Here is a 21,502-nt window from a genome sequence, read left to right on the forward strand (position 1 = left end):
GCTGATTTTCAGGGGCACTCTCACTGCCTGGGTCCTGGCCACTGGTCCGGGGGGCTCTGCATTTTAATTTAATTTTAAATGACGCTTCTTAAACATTTTAAAAACTTTATTTACTTTACATACAACAATAGTTTAGAAATATATTATAGACTTATAGAAAGAGATCTTCTAAAAATGTTAAAATGTATTACTGGCACGTGAAACCTTAAATGAGAGTGAATAAATGAAGACTCGGCACACTACTTCTGAAAGGTTGCCAACCCCTGCTCTATCAGTTACTCCTTTACTTCAAGTAGCAGAGGATCTAAAGTTTCCACACCTATTAATAAACCATGTCGGTGTCACCATGATGCCACATGAGGGAATTTTTTTCTCAGTTGCTTTTTTAAAAGCCTAGGAAATTATAGTGGTGTTGTAGCTGTGTTGGTCCCAGAATATTAGAGAGAGAAGGTGTGATTTAATAACCTCCTCCATGGGGGAAGGCTACTACATCTCCTCTTCCAGGAATCAAAAACAGTGGGTGTTGATAAGGCAAATCATAGGGCCATAGAATATTAGGGTTGGAAGAGACCTCAGGAGGTCATCTAGTCCAATCCCCTGCTCAAAGCAGGACCAACACCAACTAAACCATCCCAGCCAAGGCTTTGCCAAGCCTGACCTTAAAAACCTCTAAGGATGGAGTTTCCACCACCTCCCTATGTAACCCATTCCCGTGCTTCACCACCCTCCTAGTGAAATAGTGTTTCCTAATAACCAATCTAGACCTCCCCCACTGCAACTTGAGACCATTGCTTCTTGTTCTGGCATCTGCCACCACTGAGAACAGCTGAGCTCCACCCTCTTTGGAACCCCCCTTCAGGTAGTTGAAGACTGCTATCAAATCCCCCCTCACTTCTCTTCTGCAGACTAAATAGCCCCAGTTCCCTCAGCCTCTCCTCGTAAGTCATCCCTTCTGTAGTGGGGGAACCAAAACTGGATGCAATACTCCAGGTGTGGCCTCACAAGTGTTAAATAGAGGGGAATAATCACTTCCCTCAATCTGCTGGCAATGCTCCTCCGAATACAGCCCAATATGGCGTTCACCTTCTTGACAACGAGGGCACACTGCTGACTCGTATCCAGCTTCTCGTCCACTGTAATCCCTAGGTCCTTTTCTGAAGAACTGTTGCTTAGCCTGTAGCAGTACATGGGATTCTTTCTTCCTAAGCGCAGGACTCTGCATTTGTCCTTGTTGAACCTCATCAGATTTCTTTTGGCCCAATCCTCTAATTTGTCTAGGTCCCTCTGTATCCTATCCCTACTCTCCAGCGTATCTACCTCTCCCCGCAGCTTAGTGTCATCTGCGAACTTGCTGAGGGTGCAATTCATTCCACCATCCAGATCATTAATAAAGATGTTGAACAAAACTGGCCCCAGGACCAACCGCTGGGGCACTCTGCTTGATAAGGGCTGCCAACTAGACATCGAGCCATTGATCACTACCCGTTGAGCCCGACAATCTAGCCAGCTTTCTATCATCCTCATAGTCCATTCATCCAATTCATACTTTTTTAACTTGCTGGAAAGAATGCCGTGGGAGACCATATCAAAAGCTTTGCTAAAGTCAAGATATAGCACATCCACCACTTTCCCCCCATATCCACAGAGCCAGTTATCTCATCATAGAAGGCAACCAGGTTGGTCAGGCATGACTTGCCCTTGGTGAATCCATGCTGACTGTTCCTGATCACCTTCCTCTCCTCCAAGTGCTTCAAAATGGATTCCTTGAGAATCTGTTCAATGATTTTGCCGGGGACTGAAGTGAGGCTGACCGACCTCTAGTTCCCCGGGTTCTCTTTCTTCCCTTTATTAAATATGGGCATTATATTTGCCTTTTTGCAATCGTCCGGGACCTCCCCCGATCACTACAAATTTTCAAAGATAACGGCCAATGGCTCTGCAATCACATCAGCCAACTCCCTCCACACCCTTGGATGCATTAGATCTGGACCCATGGACTTGTGCATGTCCAGCTTTTCTAAATAGTCCTTAACCTGTTCTTTCACCACTGAGGGCTCCTCCCCATACTGTGTTGCCCAGTGCAGCAGTCTGGGAGCTGACCTTGTCTGTGAAGACCGAGGCAAAAAAAAGCATTGAGTACTGCATCTGTCACTATGTTGCCTCCCTTATTCAGTAAGGGTCCCACACTTTCCCTGACCTTCTTCTTGTTGCTTACATACCTGTAGAAACCCTTCTGGTTACTCTTCACATCCCTCGCTAGCTGCAACTCCAGTGATGCCTTGGCCTTCCTGATTACACCCCTGCATGCTCTAGCAATATTTTTATACTCCCCCCTAGTCATCTGTCCAAATTTCCACTTCTTGTAAGCTTCCTTTTTGAGTTTAAGCTCACCCAAGTTTTCACTGTTAAGCTAAGCTGGTCACCTGCCATATTTGCTATTCTTTCTGCACTTCGGGATGGTTTGTTCCTGCGCCATCAATAAGGCTTCTTTAAAATACAGCCAGCGGTCCTGGACTCCTTGCCCCCTCATATTAGCTTCCCAGTGGATCTTGCCCATCAAGTCACCCAGATTGTCCCCTCCCTCTCCCCACTCCCAAGTATCACTTCCTGAGAAGGCTCACATATACTAATTCAGACTGGATTCTCCAGAGACCAAGAAACAGGGAAAGTGCTTAAGAATAAACCGCCTGAGTTTTAACTGATTTGAGGCTCTTTTTCCTGTTCCAACAAACAGAACTTTTTCTCTAAGGAGGGGAGGGGCTGAGACTAATGGGTAACCTCTAGTGAACTTTTGGTATGCATATAGGAAAGTACTTTTTTTTATTTTGTAAGTTCTCTCTATAATGCTTTTAACTTTATGAACAAAAAGCACTGTTCAAGAGCTGTGTGGTAACTTCTAACTGCTGACAATACATTAGTCGTAGTTCTCAGAAAAAAAAGAGCAGACACTGGTCTTTTAAGCAGACTGGCTTGCTGGGGATACCACAGTGTAGATCAGGTGGTGCTGCAGCCTTAAAACCTCTGCAGGAGGGAGTGAGACAGTTCCCACCCAGGAGAGGTGATGTCTGGAACCTGGAAATCTTTAAGCAGGTTCCTGAAAGGACCATAGAGGGGGACTGTAAGTGCAGTTATCCTGAAACTGTGACAATTACATTCTATTTTTCTCTACAGGATCTGTGCCTCATTCAATGGATGTGATGAAAGGTGCTCTGGGTATGAATCAAGGCTGTGTAGTACAGGAGGCTGTTGTCTATAGGACCCCTGTCTCATTTGTTGCAGAAATTAGAAGGTGTGTAGGAATGAGGCAGGGGATTGCAGGAAGAGAAAGATGGTCTCACAGTTAACACAGATGCTGCCCTGGAGAATCAGATTCTATCCCTGCCTCTGCCCCCACGTTCTTATGTAATGCTGGGCAAGTCACTTAAAACCAAAATTTTCAGGGGTGTTCACTAATTGTGTTCCTCATTTTCTAGGTGCTCAACTTGAGATACTAGGGCAGGGGTCGGCAACCTTTCAGAAGTGGTGTGCCGAGTCTTCATTTATTCACTTTAATTTAATGTTTCATGTGCCAGTAATACATTTTAATGTTTTTTAGAAAGTCTCTCTCTAAGTCTATATACTATACAACTAAACTATTGTTGTATTGTAAAATAAACAAGGTTTTCAAAATGTTTAAGAAGCTTCATTTAAAATTAAATTAAAATGTTGATCTTACGCCGCCAGCCCGCTCAGCCTGCTGCTGGTCTGGGGTTCTGTTCACCTAGGCCAGCAGCGGGTTGAGCGGGGCCTGCGGCCAGGACCCCAGCTGGCAAGGGGCCGGCAGCCAGAACCCCAGACTGGCAGTGGGCTGTGCGGCTCAGCCCGCTGCCGCTTAGGGGTTCCATCCACTGGCGCCTGCCAGCCGGGATCTCAGCCCGCTGCCAGTCTGGGGTCCCGGCCCTGCCCACACACAGTGGGTACTTACCTTTTCCCTGGTTCTGGCCCATTCTCTTCCTCTGTCTCTGCACTGAGCTGAGGGTGGGAGTGCACTGAGCACAGGGCTGGGGGTGAAGGAGCAGGCTGGAGGTTGGGGTGTAGGGTCTGGCCAGGAGCTAGAATGAGGGAGGGGGCTCAGGGTTGGGGCAGGAGGTTTGGATGTGGAACGCTTACCTGGGCAGCTCCCATTTGGTGCGAGGGGTGGGGGTGGGGATGTGGGGGGTGCAAGAGTCAGGATGTGGGGGGTGCATGGGGTGTGGGGGGGGTGCAAGAGTCAGGGCAAAGGGCTGGGGGCATGTGAGTGGGGTGCAGGTGTCAGGGCATGGAGTGGGGAGGGGGTTAAGGAGCCAAGCAGAGGGCTCGGTGTGTGTGAGGGGGGTACAGGGCTCAGGGCAGGGGCCTGGGGGGTGTGCGGGGCTGCAGGGCTCAGGGCAGAGGGCTGGGTGTGTGTGTGTGTGGGGGGGGGTGCGCTGGGGTCGTGGGATGCTCACGGCAGGGGGCTGGAGGGGATATGCCCTGATTCCACCCCCACCTTCCCCAAGGCCCTGCCCCCGCTTCTTTTCTGCCTCCACCGGGAGCAGCAAGCACACTGACTCTGCTCCTCCCCCACCCCCTCCCTTGCAAGGGTCATCAGCTGATCGGCCGGCAGGGAGGGAGAGAGGGAGGAGGAGAGGCAGGAACCCAGTACACTGCGGGAAGAGGCAGGGGAGCCAGCAGGACCAAGCTTCTGCCCCTTGTCCCCTGCCCCCGCAGGAGGGGGCAGAGAAGAGCAGGCCGGGCTGGGCTGTGCAGGATTTTTAATGGCACTCTGCTGCCTGCCGGGACCCCGTCAGGCAGCAGCGTGCCATTAAAAATCGGCTCGCGTGCCATAGGTTGCCGACCCCTGCACTAGGGTATGATCTGAATAAATGCTGAGCACTCACACCTGCAACTTAAGTTAGTCGGAGCTGTGCTTTGAACATATGAAGTGTTACATAATGCTAAGTACAGACACTCCCTGATTTACACAAGCGTTCTGTTCCATAACGCTTTGCGTAAGTCGGGAATGTATACCTGACAATTACGCGCGCACACAAAAAAATAGCTTACAGAACTTACGGAATTTTTTCCATAAGTGCGGATTTGCATAAGTTGGGTTTGTATAACACGGGGAGCGTCTGTATACTGAAAAAAATCACGTTATTGGCCTCTCAAATTAAGCACCCAAAATCAGTGTGTACTTTTGACCTGTATCTCTGCCTTCAGCTCGCCTTTGGTAAAATGGGAATAGTAATATCCCTTCATCACACATGAGTGCTGCAAAGATTAATTAAGGTTCATGAAGCACTCAGACACTGCATGATGAGTTCTATAGAAAAGCCCAGGAGGAAATTAATACTGTCTTTAGAGCTGGGTTTGAATAGTGTGGAGCTAATCAAATGTAAAGCCACACATTCAACAATGAGGATAAAACAAATACTGAATAGCTGCTCATTAAGTGAGCACTGTCCATCTGTGCACTGAATGTGGCAGCGGTTCTGGGGGGGAAAAACAGTAGGTCATCATGTAATTAGAGACTGTACCATAATGCATAGGTGTAAGGGGGCTGAATTAAGGTTGCATAAGCAACTTTAATTCCTGGTATTTCTTTATCTTTGAGTGCTTGACTTTGAAACCTGAATGTTCTTTGAACATAGTTGGTAATTTACAGTAGTACTGCAAACTCATTGAATGCTAATTCAGTGCAAGTTATATTACCTTGTCACTAACCTCCACACAAATCTGTTTTATGATCAAGTTACAGCACCATTGATTATGGCCCTTGTCAAGGTAATAATTTATATTGATTAGAGTTAATGGAAAACTTGGAAAAAATGAATACATCAAAATCTGCAGATGGTCCCACTACCAGAGTTTTAAGTCTTAAAAAATCCTGCTACTCACCAGTGTAATAGTCTTTTGAGGCAAGTAGCTAGCACACAGCTATATCTCAGAAGACAATGCCCATTGGATAACCTTAGTGTTTGAGCTAGCTACAAAAAAGTGAACTAAATATTTAAGACTTGAAAAGCAATATGCTTTCCATTTTTTTAAATTGAAACATCTAGACTTTAGTGTAAATCACTAGTCATTCTTTTCATTCTCCTGCCCGTGTACCAGTTAGCTTATTTCCTTTCAAAATAGGCAAAGGATCTGACTTAGTCATCTTAAAACACCAAGGAGTTCTTTAAATTACTCATACCAAAGCTTAATGTCAAATTAAGATACTAACTCTGATTTTTTGTTTGCAGTGTGGGGAAGTGCTTTACGAAAAACGTCAGTATGGAAAAGCTAAATGGGCTTGTATTAAAATGCAAGAAGAACAGTATGAACAGAGCATATGTCTGGGATTCATGAAGCTTATGAAATATATTTGTGAGCAGAACTCTTCAGGTAACTACAGATGCTAGTTTTGAATTAGAACATCTTCTGCTATTTATGCTCAAGCACCTCTCATCAATTCCAGTTTGATTTGCACCAACCAGTTCCAAATACACAATCCTTTATAGTACAAACAGCTCCCTGTGACAGCTTCTTTGTATTGGAAATGAAAACAAACCAAACAAAAAAACCCCAAACGGAAGTGCCTCCTTGCACACTAAGTACACGATCAGCACTAGACAAATGAGTTTTTCCTGAAAGGCTGTCTGGATATTGGTAGTTCAAATATTTCTAAACTGTTAGAATACTTCTGAAAAATTCTAAGAGTCAGTTTGCACAGCTAAAGGCCAGAAAAGACCATTAGATCATCTATTTCTAATCTGATCCCTTGTATAATACAGGCCATTAAATTTCACACAAGTACCTCTGTACTGAGGCAAACATGCTTTAGCCAACACAAGCGATCTTCCTTGTATTGAAAGGCATTCAGTCTTGATTTGGAAATTTGTTCCAATTATTATCACCCTCTCTGTTAAAAATGTATGCCTAATTTCGAACATAAATTTGTCTGGCTTCAGCTTCCATATATTAATTTTTGTGTCCTTTTCTGCTACACTACAAACCCTGTGTACTAAAGGGCTCTTCTCCCCCAGAAGTACACATACACTAATCAAGTCACCTCCAGTTTTTCAACTTCCTTTCTAAAATATGGACACCAGAAATGGACAAAGCATCCCAGTATCAGTCTCATCAATACCCATATACAGAGGTAAAAATCACCTCCCCTCTTTATCCATCCAAGGATTGCATTAGTCCTTTTTGCCACAGTTATCATATTAGGAGTTCACATTGAGTTGCTTGTCCACTATGAGCCCTAAATCTTTTTCAGAGTCACTGCTTTCCAAGATACAGTCCTTCATTCTGTAGATATGGCCTGCACTACTAGATGTGTAACTCTGCATTTGGGTGCGTTAAATCAGAGGTGTGTGTGTGTGTGTGTAAAATATACATACAAACCCGTTAGAATAATAAATCTAGAAAGAAAAGTGTTCAGAGTTAAGACAATTTGTGTGGTCTCCTCTACTCAGGGAGTTATTCCTGTGTAACTCCATGTCTGGAGGCCCCTATTCTACAATAAGAATGCTCCTATTCCAAATCCAAGTGGATTAAGTTAATTCAGATAAAGGTACTCTTATTCCAGAACAACAGCATCCATTTGTGGAGTTAATCAGGAATAATTAATCCGCTTTAAATTCACAAACTACATTACTCCGCGATTAACTTTCTTGTGTAGACAAGCCCTGTCTTTGCTAAACGTAACTACATCTAGACAGGGAAGAGCTCTCAGAACACTTCATTTTAATATATTGTACGTGCTGCAATTCCAAGGCATAGTGGAATGTTAATACCAACAGTTGCCTCCAGCCAACAGCACCTAAAGCCACCTATTTCTAAATCTACTGAATTCCATTCTGCTATGAAAAACTTTTCTACTCTACAGTACTTTATCTATGCTTAGCTTAAGAATGTTCAATATTCGTTTTAAAACTTCATACATATTGAGTGCAAAAGTTCTCTTTTGTATTCTCTAGAATGATGGTCATGTATTTTTCTTCAGGATTGTACTTGGGGATGACTATACCCATTGTGACTCTAGTGCATACTAACGAAACTCACTCAGAGTTAACACGTTCAGTGACAGTCGCATACTACCTGCCTGAACTACTGCAGGGCCAGCCACCTCAGCCTTACGATTCTGACATAATTATTGAAGAGTGGCCTCCTACTGTTGTTTATACTAGGTAAGAAACATATTAATCCTATTATAGTAAAGCCTTAAGTAGTACAGGTCTCTTTCTATATATTTAAAATAGGGTATGACAAATACTAAAAGCTAACATTGAAAATCAAAGCTTGTGTTATATCTTTATTAAATACCGCTTGTTTCAGAGACCAAAGTCAACTCAGGAGGTAACTATTCCATTCTGTAGACTATCGCTGACGTTACAGAAGTATTTAACTTTTTGAAGTAAATTAGTTACGTTGATACTTGTATTGGGCCTTTTTATTAAAAAAATTGAATGATGAGTGCAACAGGGAACATTACACCTGACAATTATAAATTTTGGGTTAAGAAACATTGTAGCAGTTATCACCGTATATGGTGCATACATTAAGCAGTATCATTGAGAATCACCATAGAACCACTGGGAAGAGAAAAAAAAATCTTCCAGGTTTAGAGGGGACTCCAGGAAATACAATAAAAGAATAGAATATAATTAACAATTGGTTGTTGCAGGAGCTTCAGAGGGGTCACCAATGAAGACTCTATAATGAGAGAAATAAACTTCTTGGGAGAACTTCTGGAGAGCCCTGAGCTATGTTTGCAGAATATATTCATTGTTGCAGGATACACCAATCCAGCTGCTGCAAATCGACACAATGAAATATGGTTCCTGCAAAGACCGTAGCCTCCCTCTTCAGATGCCTAGCATTATCCAAATTCAGTTTGTACACAATGGCACACTTAAATTTGCAAATGAATCATGTCAGGCTAGTCACGAGTTTTATAAGTCTTTGTGATAAACTATACAGAATTTTTAATCCTATTTTCCTAAACTACATATTACAGTCAATCAAATTAGCATGACAATCAATCCAATTTCGTTATTGAGCCACCAGGGTTAATATCTGAAATTTTACTGCCAATTTTGAAAAAGTCTTATACACAATTTTTTACTAGATACTTCAGTTTTACAGTTTATCCATAATATTTCTTTGAGATTTATAGTACTTTTCAAATTGATTCATGTAATCTTTGTAAACAAGGTAAATTCAAATCATAAAGGTATAGTTCATAAATTCTAATGTTAAAAAACTAAACTGTTTTTAGATTTTTTAAATATTAACATATTAAATATTTTTCCACTACAGCATCTCTAGGGTGCCCTAAACATTTAGCATGAGATTTTCAAAAGTGCTCAGTGTTGGCCCAACTCTGCTCAAATGGGAGACCATAATAAAAGTTGGGAGCAGAGTTGGGTCAACACTTTTGAAAAATCCCACCCTTGAGTACAGGTTTTCCCCACTCTTCTCGAAAAGATATTGAACCAAAGTATTTGTCACCTTTGAAATACAGAGTCCAGGATGTGAAGAGTCAGTTGCATTGCTCATTCAAGTTTTGTTAGTAAATAGTTCCGTTTTTCCTTTTTTAAAACTCACAACCACACACCCATAGATGACTGAATATGGTACTCAGGAGACAGAGGATAGGCATCATTCCTGCTCAGCTGTTCAACTTACTGAGTGACATGAACTTTAAAAACTAGAGCTTTGCCTAGATATTCAGAATATAGTAATCAAGGCAGATTAATTGGCATCACAGAAACTTGAAGGGATAAATCTCCTGACTGAAATATTGGTATATAGGGGTACAGCTTGTTCAGTAAGGACAGGAAGGGCAAAAACTGAGGAGGTCCAGAAGGAGATGGGAGGCAGACCCGCTGAAAATCTCTGGGTAAAGATAAAAGGGGGAGAAAATGTGTGTAACATCATGGTAGGAGTCAAATATAGACCACCAGGAAGAGGAAGCGGATGAGGAATCTCTAGAACAGACATCAGAAATATCAAACACAAGACCGGATAGTAACAGGGGAATAACTACGTAGACATCTGTTGGAAAAGTAATATGGCAAAGCACAAGTTCTTGGAATGTACTGGGAACAACTTGGTGTTTCAGAAAGTGGAGCAAGTAACTGGGGGACAGTCATTTTAGATCTGATTCCAACCAACTGGGAGGAATTGGTCAGGAATCTGATGGTCGAAGGCAATTTGGGATAAACTGATCAAGAAATGATAGATTCTAAGGGAAAAAAATGAGGGAGAGCAGCAGAATAAGGACACTGCACTTCAAAGCAGACTTTAACAAACTCAGAACTGGTAGGTAAAGTTCCATGGGAAGAAAAACCCAAGTGATAAAGGAGTTCAGGAAATCTAGCAGTTTCTCAAGGAGACAATATTATAGGTAGAACACCAATCTATCCCCAAGTGAAGGAAAGATAGGAAGAAGAGTGAGGGGCAAACATGGCTGCATCAGGAGCTCTTCAAGGACATGAACATCAAAACGGAATCCTACAAAAAGTGGAAACATGGACAAACTGCTAGGGAGTAGTACAAAAAGAACAGCACAAGTACGTAGGGACAGAATCAGAAAGGCTAAAGTACAAAGTCCGTTACACTGAGCCAGGGATATAAAAAGGCAATAAGAAGATGTTCGTTAAATATATTAGAAGCAAGAGAAAGATGAAGGAAAGCATAGGTTCTGTACTTAGCAGGAAAGGAAAGCTAATAACTGATGACATCACCAAGACTGATGTGTTTAATTCCTGTTTTGCTTTAGTATTCATTAAATACTCAACATAATTAATATTGACAAGAGGAAAGGAACACAAGCCAAAACAAGAAAAAAACAGGTTAAAGAATATTTATCTAATTAGATGTATTCAAGTTGGGAAGGCTAATGAAATTCATCCTGGGGTACTTAAACTAGCTGATGCAATCTTTGCGCAATTTGCAATTATCTTTGAGATCTTCTGGAGAATGGGTGAGGTCCCATAGGACTGGAGAAGGGCCAATGTAGTACCTAACTTTAAAAAGGAAACAAAGAGGACCTGAGGAATTCTAGACCACTCATCCTAACATTGATACGTGAAAGATGCTGGAACAAATTATCAATTAATCAAGGTTATAAAGAATAGCCAGCATAGATTTGTCATGCCAAATCAACCAAATTTCATTATTTGACAGGGTTATTGGAGGGTTATAGGAGGAAAGATGTGATATCTTGATTTTAGTAAGGCTTTTGACACAGTTCCATATGACATTCTCATAAGCAAACTAAGAAAATGTGGTCTAAATTAAATTACTATACGGTGAGTGCACAACTGGTTGAAAGACCATACTCATAGTAATCATCAATAAGGTTGCGAATTTGTCACAGAGATCATGGATTCCATGACCTCGGTGACTTCTGCAGTGGCCAGACACACCAGCTGCTGCTGGGGCAGTCTTGGGCCATCGCCCCCCTATCCCAGCAGCAGCAGGAGTTTGGGTGGGGGGCAGAAGGGGATGAGGGCTCTGGGTGGCGTTTACCTTGGAGGGGCTCCCTGGAAGCGGTGACATCCCCCTCCCTCGGCTTCTAGGGGGAAGCGCAGCCAGGGGGCTTTGCGCACTGCCTCCGCCTGCAGGCATCATCCCCGCAGCTCCCATTGGTCGCGGTTCCCAGCCAATGGGAGTCGTGGAGCCGGCGCTCGGGGAAGAGGCAGTGCACAGACTGCCTGGCCATGCCTCTGCCTAGGAGCTGAGGGAGGGGGATGTTGCCGCTTCCGGGGAGGTGTGGAGCCAGGTAAGGAGCCTGCCAGCCCCTCCCCGCTGCACCAGCAGGGGTCCCAGGCGGTCCACACACACACACCCCCAACCCGCCCCCTCAGGCCACCCCCCATCCCGAGCACCCGCAGTGCCCCTCAGGCTGCCCTTCTGAGCACCCATGGTGCCCCTCACCCCATCGAGCATGTGCAGCACCCCCAAGCCGCCCCCACGAGTTAGAGTTATATAGTACAAGTCATGGACAGGTCACAGGTCGTGAATTTTTGTTTACTGCCCATGACCTGTCCATGACTTTTACTAAAAATACCAGTGACTAAAACGTAGCCTTAGTTATCAATGGCTCATTGTCAGATGGTGAAACGTATCTAGTGGGGTCCCAAAGGGTACAGTTCTGGGTCGGGTGCTATTTAATATTTTCAGTAATGAGTTGAATGATGAAGTAGAGAGAATGCTTATAAAATTTTCAGATGACACTTGGCTGGGAGAGGCTGCAAACATTTTGGAGGACGGGATTAAAATTCAAAATGACCTTGACAAATTGGAGACCTGGTCTGAATTCAACAAAATGAAATTCAATGAAGACAAGTGCAACATACTTCACTTAGGAAAGAAAAATCAAATGCACAACTACAAAGTGGAAAATAACTGGCTAAGTGGCACTACTGTTGAGAAGGATCTGGGAGTTATAGTGGATCACAAATTGAATACAAGAAAACAATGGGATACGGTTGCAAAAAATGCTAATATTCTGGAATGCATTAACAGGGTGGTCATATTTAAGACATGGGAGGTAACTGTCCCACTGTACTAAGCACTAGTGAGGCCTCAGCTGGAGTAGTGTGTCCAATTCTTGGTACCATACCTTCAGGAAAGATCTGGACAAACTGGAAAATCCAGAACAGAGCAACAAAAATGATAAAAGGTTTAGAAAACCTAATCTATGAGGAAAACAAAAACTGGACATGGTTAGTCTTGAGAAAAAGACTACCAAAGGGGGATCTGATAACGGTCATCAAATAGGTTAACGGCTATTATAGAGGAAGGTGATAAATTGTTCTCCATTACCACTGAAGGCAGGACAAATAGTAATGGTATTAATCTGCAGAAAGGGAGATTTAAGTTAGATATTCGGAAAACTATAATGGTAGTTAAGCTCTGGAACAGGCTTCCAAGGGAGGCTGTAGAATCCCCATCACTGAGGTTTTTAACAACAAGTTGGACAACCACCTGTCAGAGATGGTCTAGGTTTATTTGGGCCTGCCTGACCGCAGGGCATTGGACTTGATGATCTCCAAAAGGCCCTTCCAGTTCTACATTACTATGATAGCTAGCATACAGATTTATTCTGAAACCCAGTAAGAAGTTAATTACATTACAACTGAAAAAGTGTATTTACGGGAAAAGTCCAGTGGTTAACTGTATACAATATTTATTAGATACATTAAAAATTTTCAAAGTAGTTTTTAGATGACATTTGTTTCAAGTATCAGAGGGGTAGCCGTGTTAGTCTGGATCTGTAAAAAGCAACAGAGAGTCCTGTGGCACCTTTAAGACTAACAGATGTATTGGAGCATAAGCTTTCGTGGGTGAATACCCATGCGTCTGATGAAGTGGGTATTCACCCACGAAAGCTTATGCTCCAATACATCTGTTAGTCTTAAAGGAGCCACAGGACTCTGTTGATAATTGTTTCAGTATCTCCAATCACAGTGAACACAGTTTACGTCTCAGTGGGACATATCTGAATGTTACAGAATTATATTTTCTAAGGAAGAGCTTAATTTGACAGACTAGGGTTGAAACAATATACTTTGAAACTTTGCTTTTCAATATCTTCTGTTTTTCTAAAATATGTTTTATTCTATTAAAACATTTTGATTGATTTCACAAATGTAAAAGCTAACCCCTCCTCTCACCCAAATATTTAAAGAATACCATGAAAATTACAAGTGTACTGGTTTGCCTGAATTTGTCCTCACAAAAATTGCCCTGACTCAATGAAATGTTAATGGCAGATCTGCTCAAGTGTATGATCAAATTGCCCTCTTGTGGCGGCTGCCTACAAGAGATACCTAGGGAACACAGGGAGAGAAAGGAGAAAAAGAAAGATGTGGGAGCAGAGGTGAGGAAAGAGGATGAATAGTAAAGAAAAGGGAATGGGGAAGCTACCTGTCTCAAATCCTATAACTCCCTGAATTTTTCCTGGGTACTGCTAGTGGGTTTTAGAGAGATTCAGTCTTACTTTGCATCCAGTTGTAAAACTGGCAGTTTCCCCATTTAGTGATTTACAATTATTTACTGATTAAAATATTTCACACCAGCTTTGCTTTAAATAGCTATATATTATAAGCTTTTCCCCGAGTGTCTCAAAGATATCTTAAGTTATATTAAGTGTAAATATATAGCTTATACAGACCAATGAGTTTCAATACAGGATCCAGAGATTCAGTTAGATTTGTTAGTCTCTAAGGTGCCACAAGTACTCCTGTTCTTTTTAGTTAGATTTCAGTTTCTGTCCAACCAATTCACATACATGGGAAATACAGGAAAGGGGAGAAATAGGTGGTTTCACAATAGTTTACCAAGATTTTCTGACAGACACTGAAAACTTTTGCATTTTGATTACTCAATAGTAATATTATCAAAACATGTTTTTGGCAATTCAAACTTCAAAAAAATCTATGGGAAACAATGCCTATAGTCTGAAAGCATCAGTTTGTATTTAATCTACAGAGCAAATAAAACCTCAAACAAGTCTCAGTTATGCAGTTTTCTGTTCAGTTACAGAACTATTTAACTACTTTTGTGGGTGTCAAGCAAGGTCACATAGAAACATTCTTGTTAATGTATAAGCTACAGAAAAATCTTCACACAGTATCTGAATGTGTGTTCTTCAGCACCCTGAAAACTGCAGTAAAATGTACAGTGTCATTTTATGTAAAACTATGGATTAATGTAGAACGTTAGTATTTATTATGAGTTGTGTTTGATTGCTTAAGCTGCTAGAAGCACCGATTAAATTTCAAGTTTGGATACAGTTTTCCATAGCCATACAGTGTATTATTTCTATAGACGGCCAATACACTAGTGGGTGCTAGGAGACATGGTTTCCTCATTTATAAACAAAACTATAAAAAAGCATTTTATAGGAACATTGATTAAGCTTATTGAAATCTTGCTATTCTTACATACTAACATTTGAGGAGGCTAGGGAATAAATTTTTAACAAGTCATAACATTCACATTTGTCATGCTGTGGTACCCCATTATCCGTGGCTTCCCATTATCCGGTTAGACATTTTATTATGCTCCTATTGCTATACAGTAGAATCTCAGAGTTACGAACACCTTGGGAATGGAGGTTGTTTGTTACTCTGAAATGTTCATAACTCTGAACCAAACATTACTGTTGTTCTATCAAAAGTTTACAACTGAACATTGACTTAATACTGCTTTGAAACTTTACTATGAAGAAGAAAAATGCTGCTTTCCCTTTTTTTTTTTTTTTTTTAAGTAGTTTGTTTAACACAGAACTGTACTGTAGTTGCTTTCCCCCACATCTCTGCTGCTGCCTGATTGTGTACTTCCAGTTCCAAATGAGGTGTATAGTTGACTGGTCAGTTCGTAACTCGGGTGTTCGTAACTCTGCGGTTCTACTGTACTTCCTCAAACCATTACTAAAGTAATTCATAATTTTAATGTGCAATGTTTAAATAGTTTGGACACAATAGATTGTTAAAAGCAGCTAACAAAACTGCATCCCTCGGATCACATCCTGGCAGTTTAAATATTTCCACCTTAATACTGAAACATTGTTGCCCTGCCTACTTTGTACTTTTCAAACCAGTGTTAGTGCCTAAAAGTTTAATCCAGTTAGTGTGAAACTCAGGGCCTTGCTTATTTACTTTTACAAAAATAATTGTTTAACTACAGAACTACAGTGGGATTTTTCCAGCTTTGTTGCATTACTGCTGTAGCTTGTTTTACGCTGTCCTTCACGTTCTCTGAAACTTGTGTCTTGTTTAATGTTACAGATTGCCATAAATAAAGCGTCAGATTTTATTGTGCATGGTGCACATGGGTCTAACTTTTCAAGCACATTATGTAATTAGCACACATATACCAGTATTTTTTTAAAAACCCAAGACATCTAACCTATGCTTACAGATGCTGAGAAAGCTTATTTAACCCATATATGCCTACTCTGGCCTTGGAAGGTTTTGCTGAGAACTTGTTGGGAGCTCTTAATTGAAAGGTGGCATTCAGACTTTTCTCCAAACTATCTGAAGGACAAGAATTGTTAAAAAGCGTTGAACAGTGTCAATCAGATGTTATTTCCTTGTTGCTGTGATGTCATAATACTATTAGTTTCTTAATGACAGTCAGAAAATGACATAAAACAAGCTGACTTTTCAAAAAAAGCTTTTCAGAACTTTCTGTTCTACTTCAGAATCTAATTGTGCACCTTTGCAGATCACCTTGAATCCAAAGCATAGCTAGCAATGAAACAGCAAAATCAGGAAAGGTCTGATTCTATATCTACAAGGACTAGTTAGTCTAAAATGCAAGCTGGTAAAACCAAAAGGCTTTTTAAACTAGCTGTTTAATAACAAGCCACACACTTCTTGCCCAGCTTGAAAATATGGAACTAGTATGTACAAGTAGTCTTATCATGACTTTGCTCTCTAGAAGCTGTCGGCCTGGAACTGCTATTTGAGGGTACATCCACCATGCAGCTAGAGGTGTAATTCCCAGCTCCAGTAGCTGTGGACGTGCTAGCTCTGACTAAGCTAACTTGCTAAAAATAGTTGCAGTGGCGTGGGAGGCAGCACAGTCTACCCACCTACGTACAATCCCATCCAGTCCCCTAGGCACACACACTGGCAGCCAACCCATGCTGCCGCTTGCACCACTGCAGCTATGCTGCTATTTTCAGCATGTTAGCACAGTCAAAGCTAGCGTGAGAACGTCTATCCAAGATGGGAATTACACCTCCGACTGCATTACGCTCTGGAGTGTAGGGCAGATCTCCTACTGTGTGTCTGAAAAGTGCCTAGCACAGAGATGCCCTGATGTTAGTTGGGCATCTCAGTACTATTAGAATAATAGTCTTTAATAACAATAGCTGCAGAGGGTCACAAAATCTTAAGAGTGAGTTTCCCATGATTCCCACTGGAGGCCAAAGATCCAAGAGTGAGAATAAACAATGTAGGATGTTTTGGAAATAAATTGTAAATAAACCCCAACCAAACAAAAAGGAAAACACACACACACACACACACACACCACAAGAGGCATTTAATAAAGAGTGTCACGTGTGCACATTAAAATGTTTTCCCTCCCTTGCCCCATCACCATGTACACTTGAAAATGCTGCGATGGTGACTGGCCCTGGAGGAGGACAGAAGGAGCTGTACACCTATCAGGGAAACCACAAACCTGTCCTCAGGGAGTGCAAGGGCCCAGGAAGGCTAAGTGCCAGTGCATGAGACACCTTGAGAGCCAGCAGGGGTCATGGCTCCATTCTCTTTTGAAACAGGTGATGCACAAATGCAAGGAGAGTGCATACTGCATCCCTGAAGACATGCTGGAGTTACCTGAGCCTGTGCCATCTGAGGCATTTTAGCCTGCCTGTGTATTCTACAAGTAGAATGCAGAAGAAAACTGGTGCAGTACTCTTTCACTCTCCTACCTCCTTCACTGCAGCTATGCTTAGTGTAGGCACAAAAGACATCTTACATTCCAAATCAAAACCTCAAGTTCTCAGTGCCAAATCCAAAAAGTAAATTAATGCATGACTGAATGCATACTGGCACCCATTACAGAAAATAAAGTTTGGTCTACACATAGAAACTACACCGATTTAATTAAACTGATACAAATTTATGGTGGACACTTGTTTCAGTTTAGCTTAAATCTGCTCTAAATGGATTTAAATTAAACCAAAATAAGCATGTTTAAGCCAAAATGAGTTAAGGATTTGCACCGGTTTAAAACTTAATTTAATTAAATCAGTTTGACTGTCTAATGGAGATAATCTCTAAGGGTTGGTCCACACTGGGGCGGGGGATCGATCTAGGAAACGCAACTTCAGCTACGAGAATAGCGTAGCTGAAGTCGATGTTTCCTAGACCGAACTAAGTTTACTTACTGCGAGTCCACGCGGTGCAGGCAAGCTTCCCCATCGACAGCACTTCCTCCACTCAGCGAGCAGGAGTTCTGCAGTCGACGGGGGAGCGCTTCTGGGATCGATTTATCACGTCCAGATGAGACGCAATAAATCGATCCCAGAAGATCGATCTCTACCTGCCGAATCGGGCGGGTAGTGTGGACCTAGCCTATGATTAAAGATCTGAAAATAGCTCCAGGTTAAAAAAAAAGCTCTCTCCTAAATCTAAAGACGTACAAATAAGAAAATGTTCTTCAGACACTTAGGGTCTATGTGAAGAGTCCTATTAACAAAACTGATCATTAACATGGAAAGCAAATTACCCCTTCAACAACATGGCGGATGACCAACTTAAAAATACACAACATTTGGAGAAAACATGTTACTAAATCTAGCAACTGTGAACATGTATAAGCCTCATCCATTAATAAATTCCTGATGATTTCTAGAAAGAACCCCCATTTTTAAGTTAAGGAATCTGAAATTCATAGCTAGCAGATTGCTTATTTACTCATTCTATAAGAACTACTATTCTCTGTATATAACTTTTCTTCACAAAGATAAAATTTCTGTATAAAACACAATACTACTACTTTTTTTTCCTTATTAAAAAAGTCCAACAAGATGCCAATTATAAATTATTACTTCCGTGATGCAGACATCTGTCTAATAGAACCTGACTGAGAACAGACAGGCCACTGAACAGCCATCAGTTAGCAGCCACTTCTGTTCATTGCTAACCTGGACTGTATTTGAACAGATTACTTATAGGTGAAGAATACCACCTCTCAATCAGCTCCTCAACCACACAGTTTACAATATTTTTTTGCTAGGCAATACTTTTTAAAGAAGAAAAATCTATTTAGCAGTACACTTACAAAGCAGCTAAGAATCAAAAGTTACATTTTTACAGGAAGGAAGAAAAGCATTTGATTCAGTACTCATAGGAATAACTTTTGTGTACGTATAGCAATGAAATGGATAGCTTGAGAATTGTACCCATCATATTAATACTCTTACACCAACCCACTTCAAATAAGCTGTCAATTTAGTTTAGGCTCAAACGTAGGCTTTGCAAGTTTCTTAATGGAGTAAGACACCATATAACTAGATTTTTTTTTATTTTAATCAAAGTTTAATTTTAAACATTACCTCATGCTGTTCTGAAGCCAAACAAAAACTTGAAGCAAGTGTATCAGAAGTATTAAGTGATACAGTAGTAACAAAAGTGAAACTGGCCATTCTGTTTTACTATCTGAGCTAAATATAAGCAAAAAGCCAACAGCATAAATAATTTAAGTTAGCTGAACAAACTACTTGACTTAGTACTTAAGAGGTATTAACGATACAGATAAGGATTTTATTACTATTTCTATAGTGACATGAGCTCTTTAATAGTAAAAAAAAGTAGTAACTCACCCTGATGTAAGCATTCTGAATTTCTGCTAGTTCTTTACCAAGTGGAACAACAAATTTTTCAACTTGTCGCTCATGAGAGTAAGGCTGAATATCTGGGGAATCTTCAGAACACAGCTCTATCTGTGCTATCAATAGGTTGGAAATAACTTCCTGGACAGCCTATGAAGAAGTCACAGGAAAAGAGTGTTTTACATAGTGTATTTTTCTTAATGTCATCTCACTGCTGTAAATCAAAGATATGTGAAAGTTATCAACACAGGGCCTGTAAAACTATTTGAAATAGCAAAGAAACGTTACCTGTATTGAGGGATCTGCAGACAGCAATTCATTTTTCAGCAGTCTCCACTACAACTAGGGGCCCTGACTTATCATTTCAGCCATTTTAAACGTAAGACAAAACAATGTAGTCAGGAAAATGCCCTACCACGTCTATATACATAGCAAGTAAAACAATCATTAAAATAGTAATAAGAAAAAAGACTTGAGTTAGAACTATTCTAGCACCATTTGTTAAGTTTTGCTATAAAACTATGTCTGTATCAGCTGCAATAACCCTCCCTTGCTCCACCTATTCAGGCCAGTAGTCCAGCACATACAAGTGCATTAATATGAGAGGGATAATTTGTGACATTCATTATAAATGTGGTAAGAGTTTAGATCACTGAGTTTGGGAATTCCTTGTTTCCTCTGATATTATTTGAGAGAAGGTGGCATAACCTATTCAGACTAGTACTGTCCAGCAACATTAACAGTGCCGCAGAAGCCACTTGTACCTGACTAGGATCATGCAGTTCTAATCAGCAAACTGCTGCTGCCAAGAGAGCAACACTCAAGTGATGATCACTCTTCTGGGGGGCTCTTTGTAAGAAGATGGATGACGGGAAAAAAAAAAAAAAAAGAGGATGAAACACTATGGATGCAAAGAGGTCACAATAGAAAGCATGCTAATGTGGAAAGGAGATCCAGAGAAAAAGGTGTAAGCAAAAGGATAATAGCATTTTGCTCAAATGAGCTGCACTACAGATGAAAGCTGCCATTACGATACCAAGCCTTAGATAAGCACTGCCAGGAGTCGCAGTTAATTTTTTTCTTGGATCAAATAAGCAATTTCTCTGAAGTATTTTAAATCAAAGATTTCTATTTCTAAAGCTAACATAATTCATAAAATGGGAAGGCCAACACAATCAAAGTAGGAAGCATCATATACTGCATGCGGAAATTTCTCCTTCTATGTGGCGTTTTTATATAATGCCCCCATGTACAAGATAGTGTATCAAGACAGTAAGTGTTATTAACTGTGGGATGCTATGCCCATTTGCAATGAGGTTAGTGAAGCACTGTCAACCTAAGCCAGATTGCTTTGTTTCTATTAAATCCCAAAATGAACTAACCATCAGGAGACAGCATGGAAACACAGAACTTTCTTCCATTTCCAGATACAGTGTATACAGGATAGAAAAAAGAAAAATTGAATAATACCAACTTATTTCCTAAATACATTACTTTCATGTCCAGTACTTAATTTTTAAGTAGAAATAATTTGGGAAACTTCATACAAGGAAAGCACGTTACTTTTATTTTAAAGATTAAGGTGCCCAATTGCCTTAAACTCTGAAAATTCCAGCCTTAATTGTCCAGACACATTGTGCTGGATAGAGTAAAATCTATTTTACTTTGAACGCACATTCTTTTCAATCAGTACAAGCAACTGCAAGTCTATCATCATGTATTATTTTTTAGCACACAAAAGTATGCTAGGCACTTCACTGTACAAAGAAGACAGGGTCTTTGCTCTGGAGAGTTTACAAATCAAATTTCAGACAAGATATAATGAAGGGATAAATGTAGGAAAAGGCAGAGGTTATAACAATAAGAATGCAATTACTCAAAGGCTTCTGCATAGCATTGTGGAATAATCTTCATTTGGTGCATTTTAATAGATTTCACTGCCTTCCATGGTATGCAAACTGGTACTAAAAATAGCTTCTATTGAAGCCACTCTAATTCTCAGTCCACTAATGCAGTACTTGACTCACCTTTGTGTCACTGCCTGGTGTGGCACTTAGAGCCAAGATTCTAAATTGGTTTGTGTATTTGCTCAGTTCCTTCACAACCTGACAAAAAAACAAGAGTTACATTAATACTCTTAAAGAG

At 41.0% G+C, this 21,502-nt stretch overlaps 2 protein-coding genes across 3 annotated transcripts in view; one reads left to right on the plus strand and one right to left on the minus strand.

The window, feature by feature from the left end:
• LOC128836359 (heme-binding protein 2-like) overlaps positions 1-13,326 on the plus strand; it is a 28,570-nt gene extending 15,244 nt beyond the window's left edge. The window contains exons 3-5 of the mRNA XM_054026573.1: positions 6,246-6,387; positions 7,994-8,177; positions 8,675-13,326. Of these exons, the coding sequence (XP_053882548.1) occupies positions 6,246-6,387; positions 7,994-8,177; positions 8,675-8,846 (498 nt within the window). The 3' untranslated portion in view covers positions 8,847-13,326. The remainder of the gene's footprint in view (positions 1-6,245; positions 6,388-7,993; positions 8,178-8,674) is intronic.
• Positions 1-21,502, minus strand: part of FANCM (FA complementation group M) — a 137,797-nt gene that overhangs the window by 107,562 nt on the left and 8,733 nt on the right. For both annotated transcript variants that reach the window (XM_054026571.1, XM_054026572.1), the window contains exons 3-4: positions 21,385-21,462; positions 19,349-19,507 (exon numbers count right to left, since the gene is read on the minus strand). In XM_054026571.1, the coding sequence (XP_053882546.1) occupies positions 19,349-19,507; positions 21,385-21,462 (237 nt within the window). The remainder of the gene's footprint in view (positions 1-19,348; positions 19,508-21,384; positions 21,463-21,502) is intronic.

Source organism: Malaclemys terrapin, chromosome 4, assembly GCF_027887155.1.
Source record: "Malaclemys terrapin pileata isolate rMalTer1 chromosome 4, rMalTer1.hap1, whole genome shotgun sequence".
NCBI classification, from domain to species: Eukaryota; Metazoa; Chordata; order Testudines; family Emydidae; genus Malaclemys; species Malaclemys terrapin.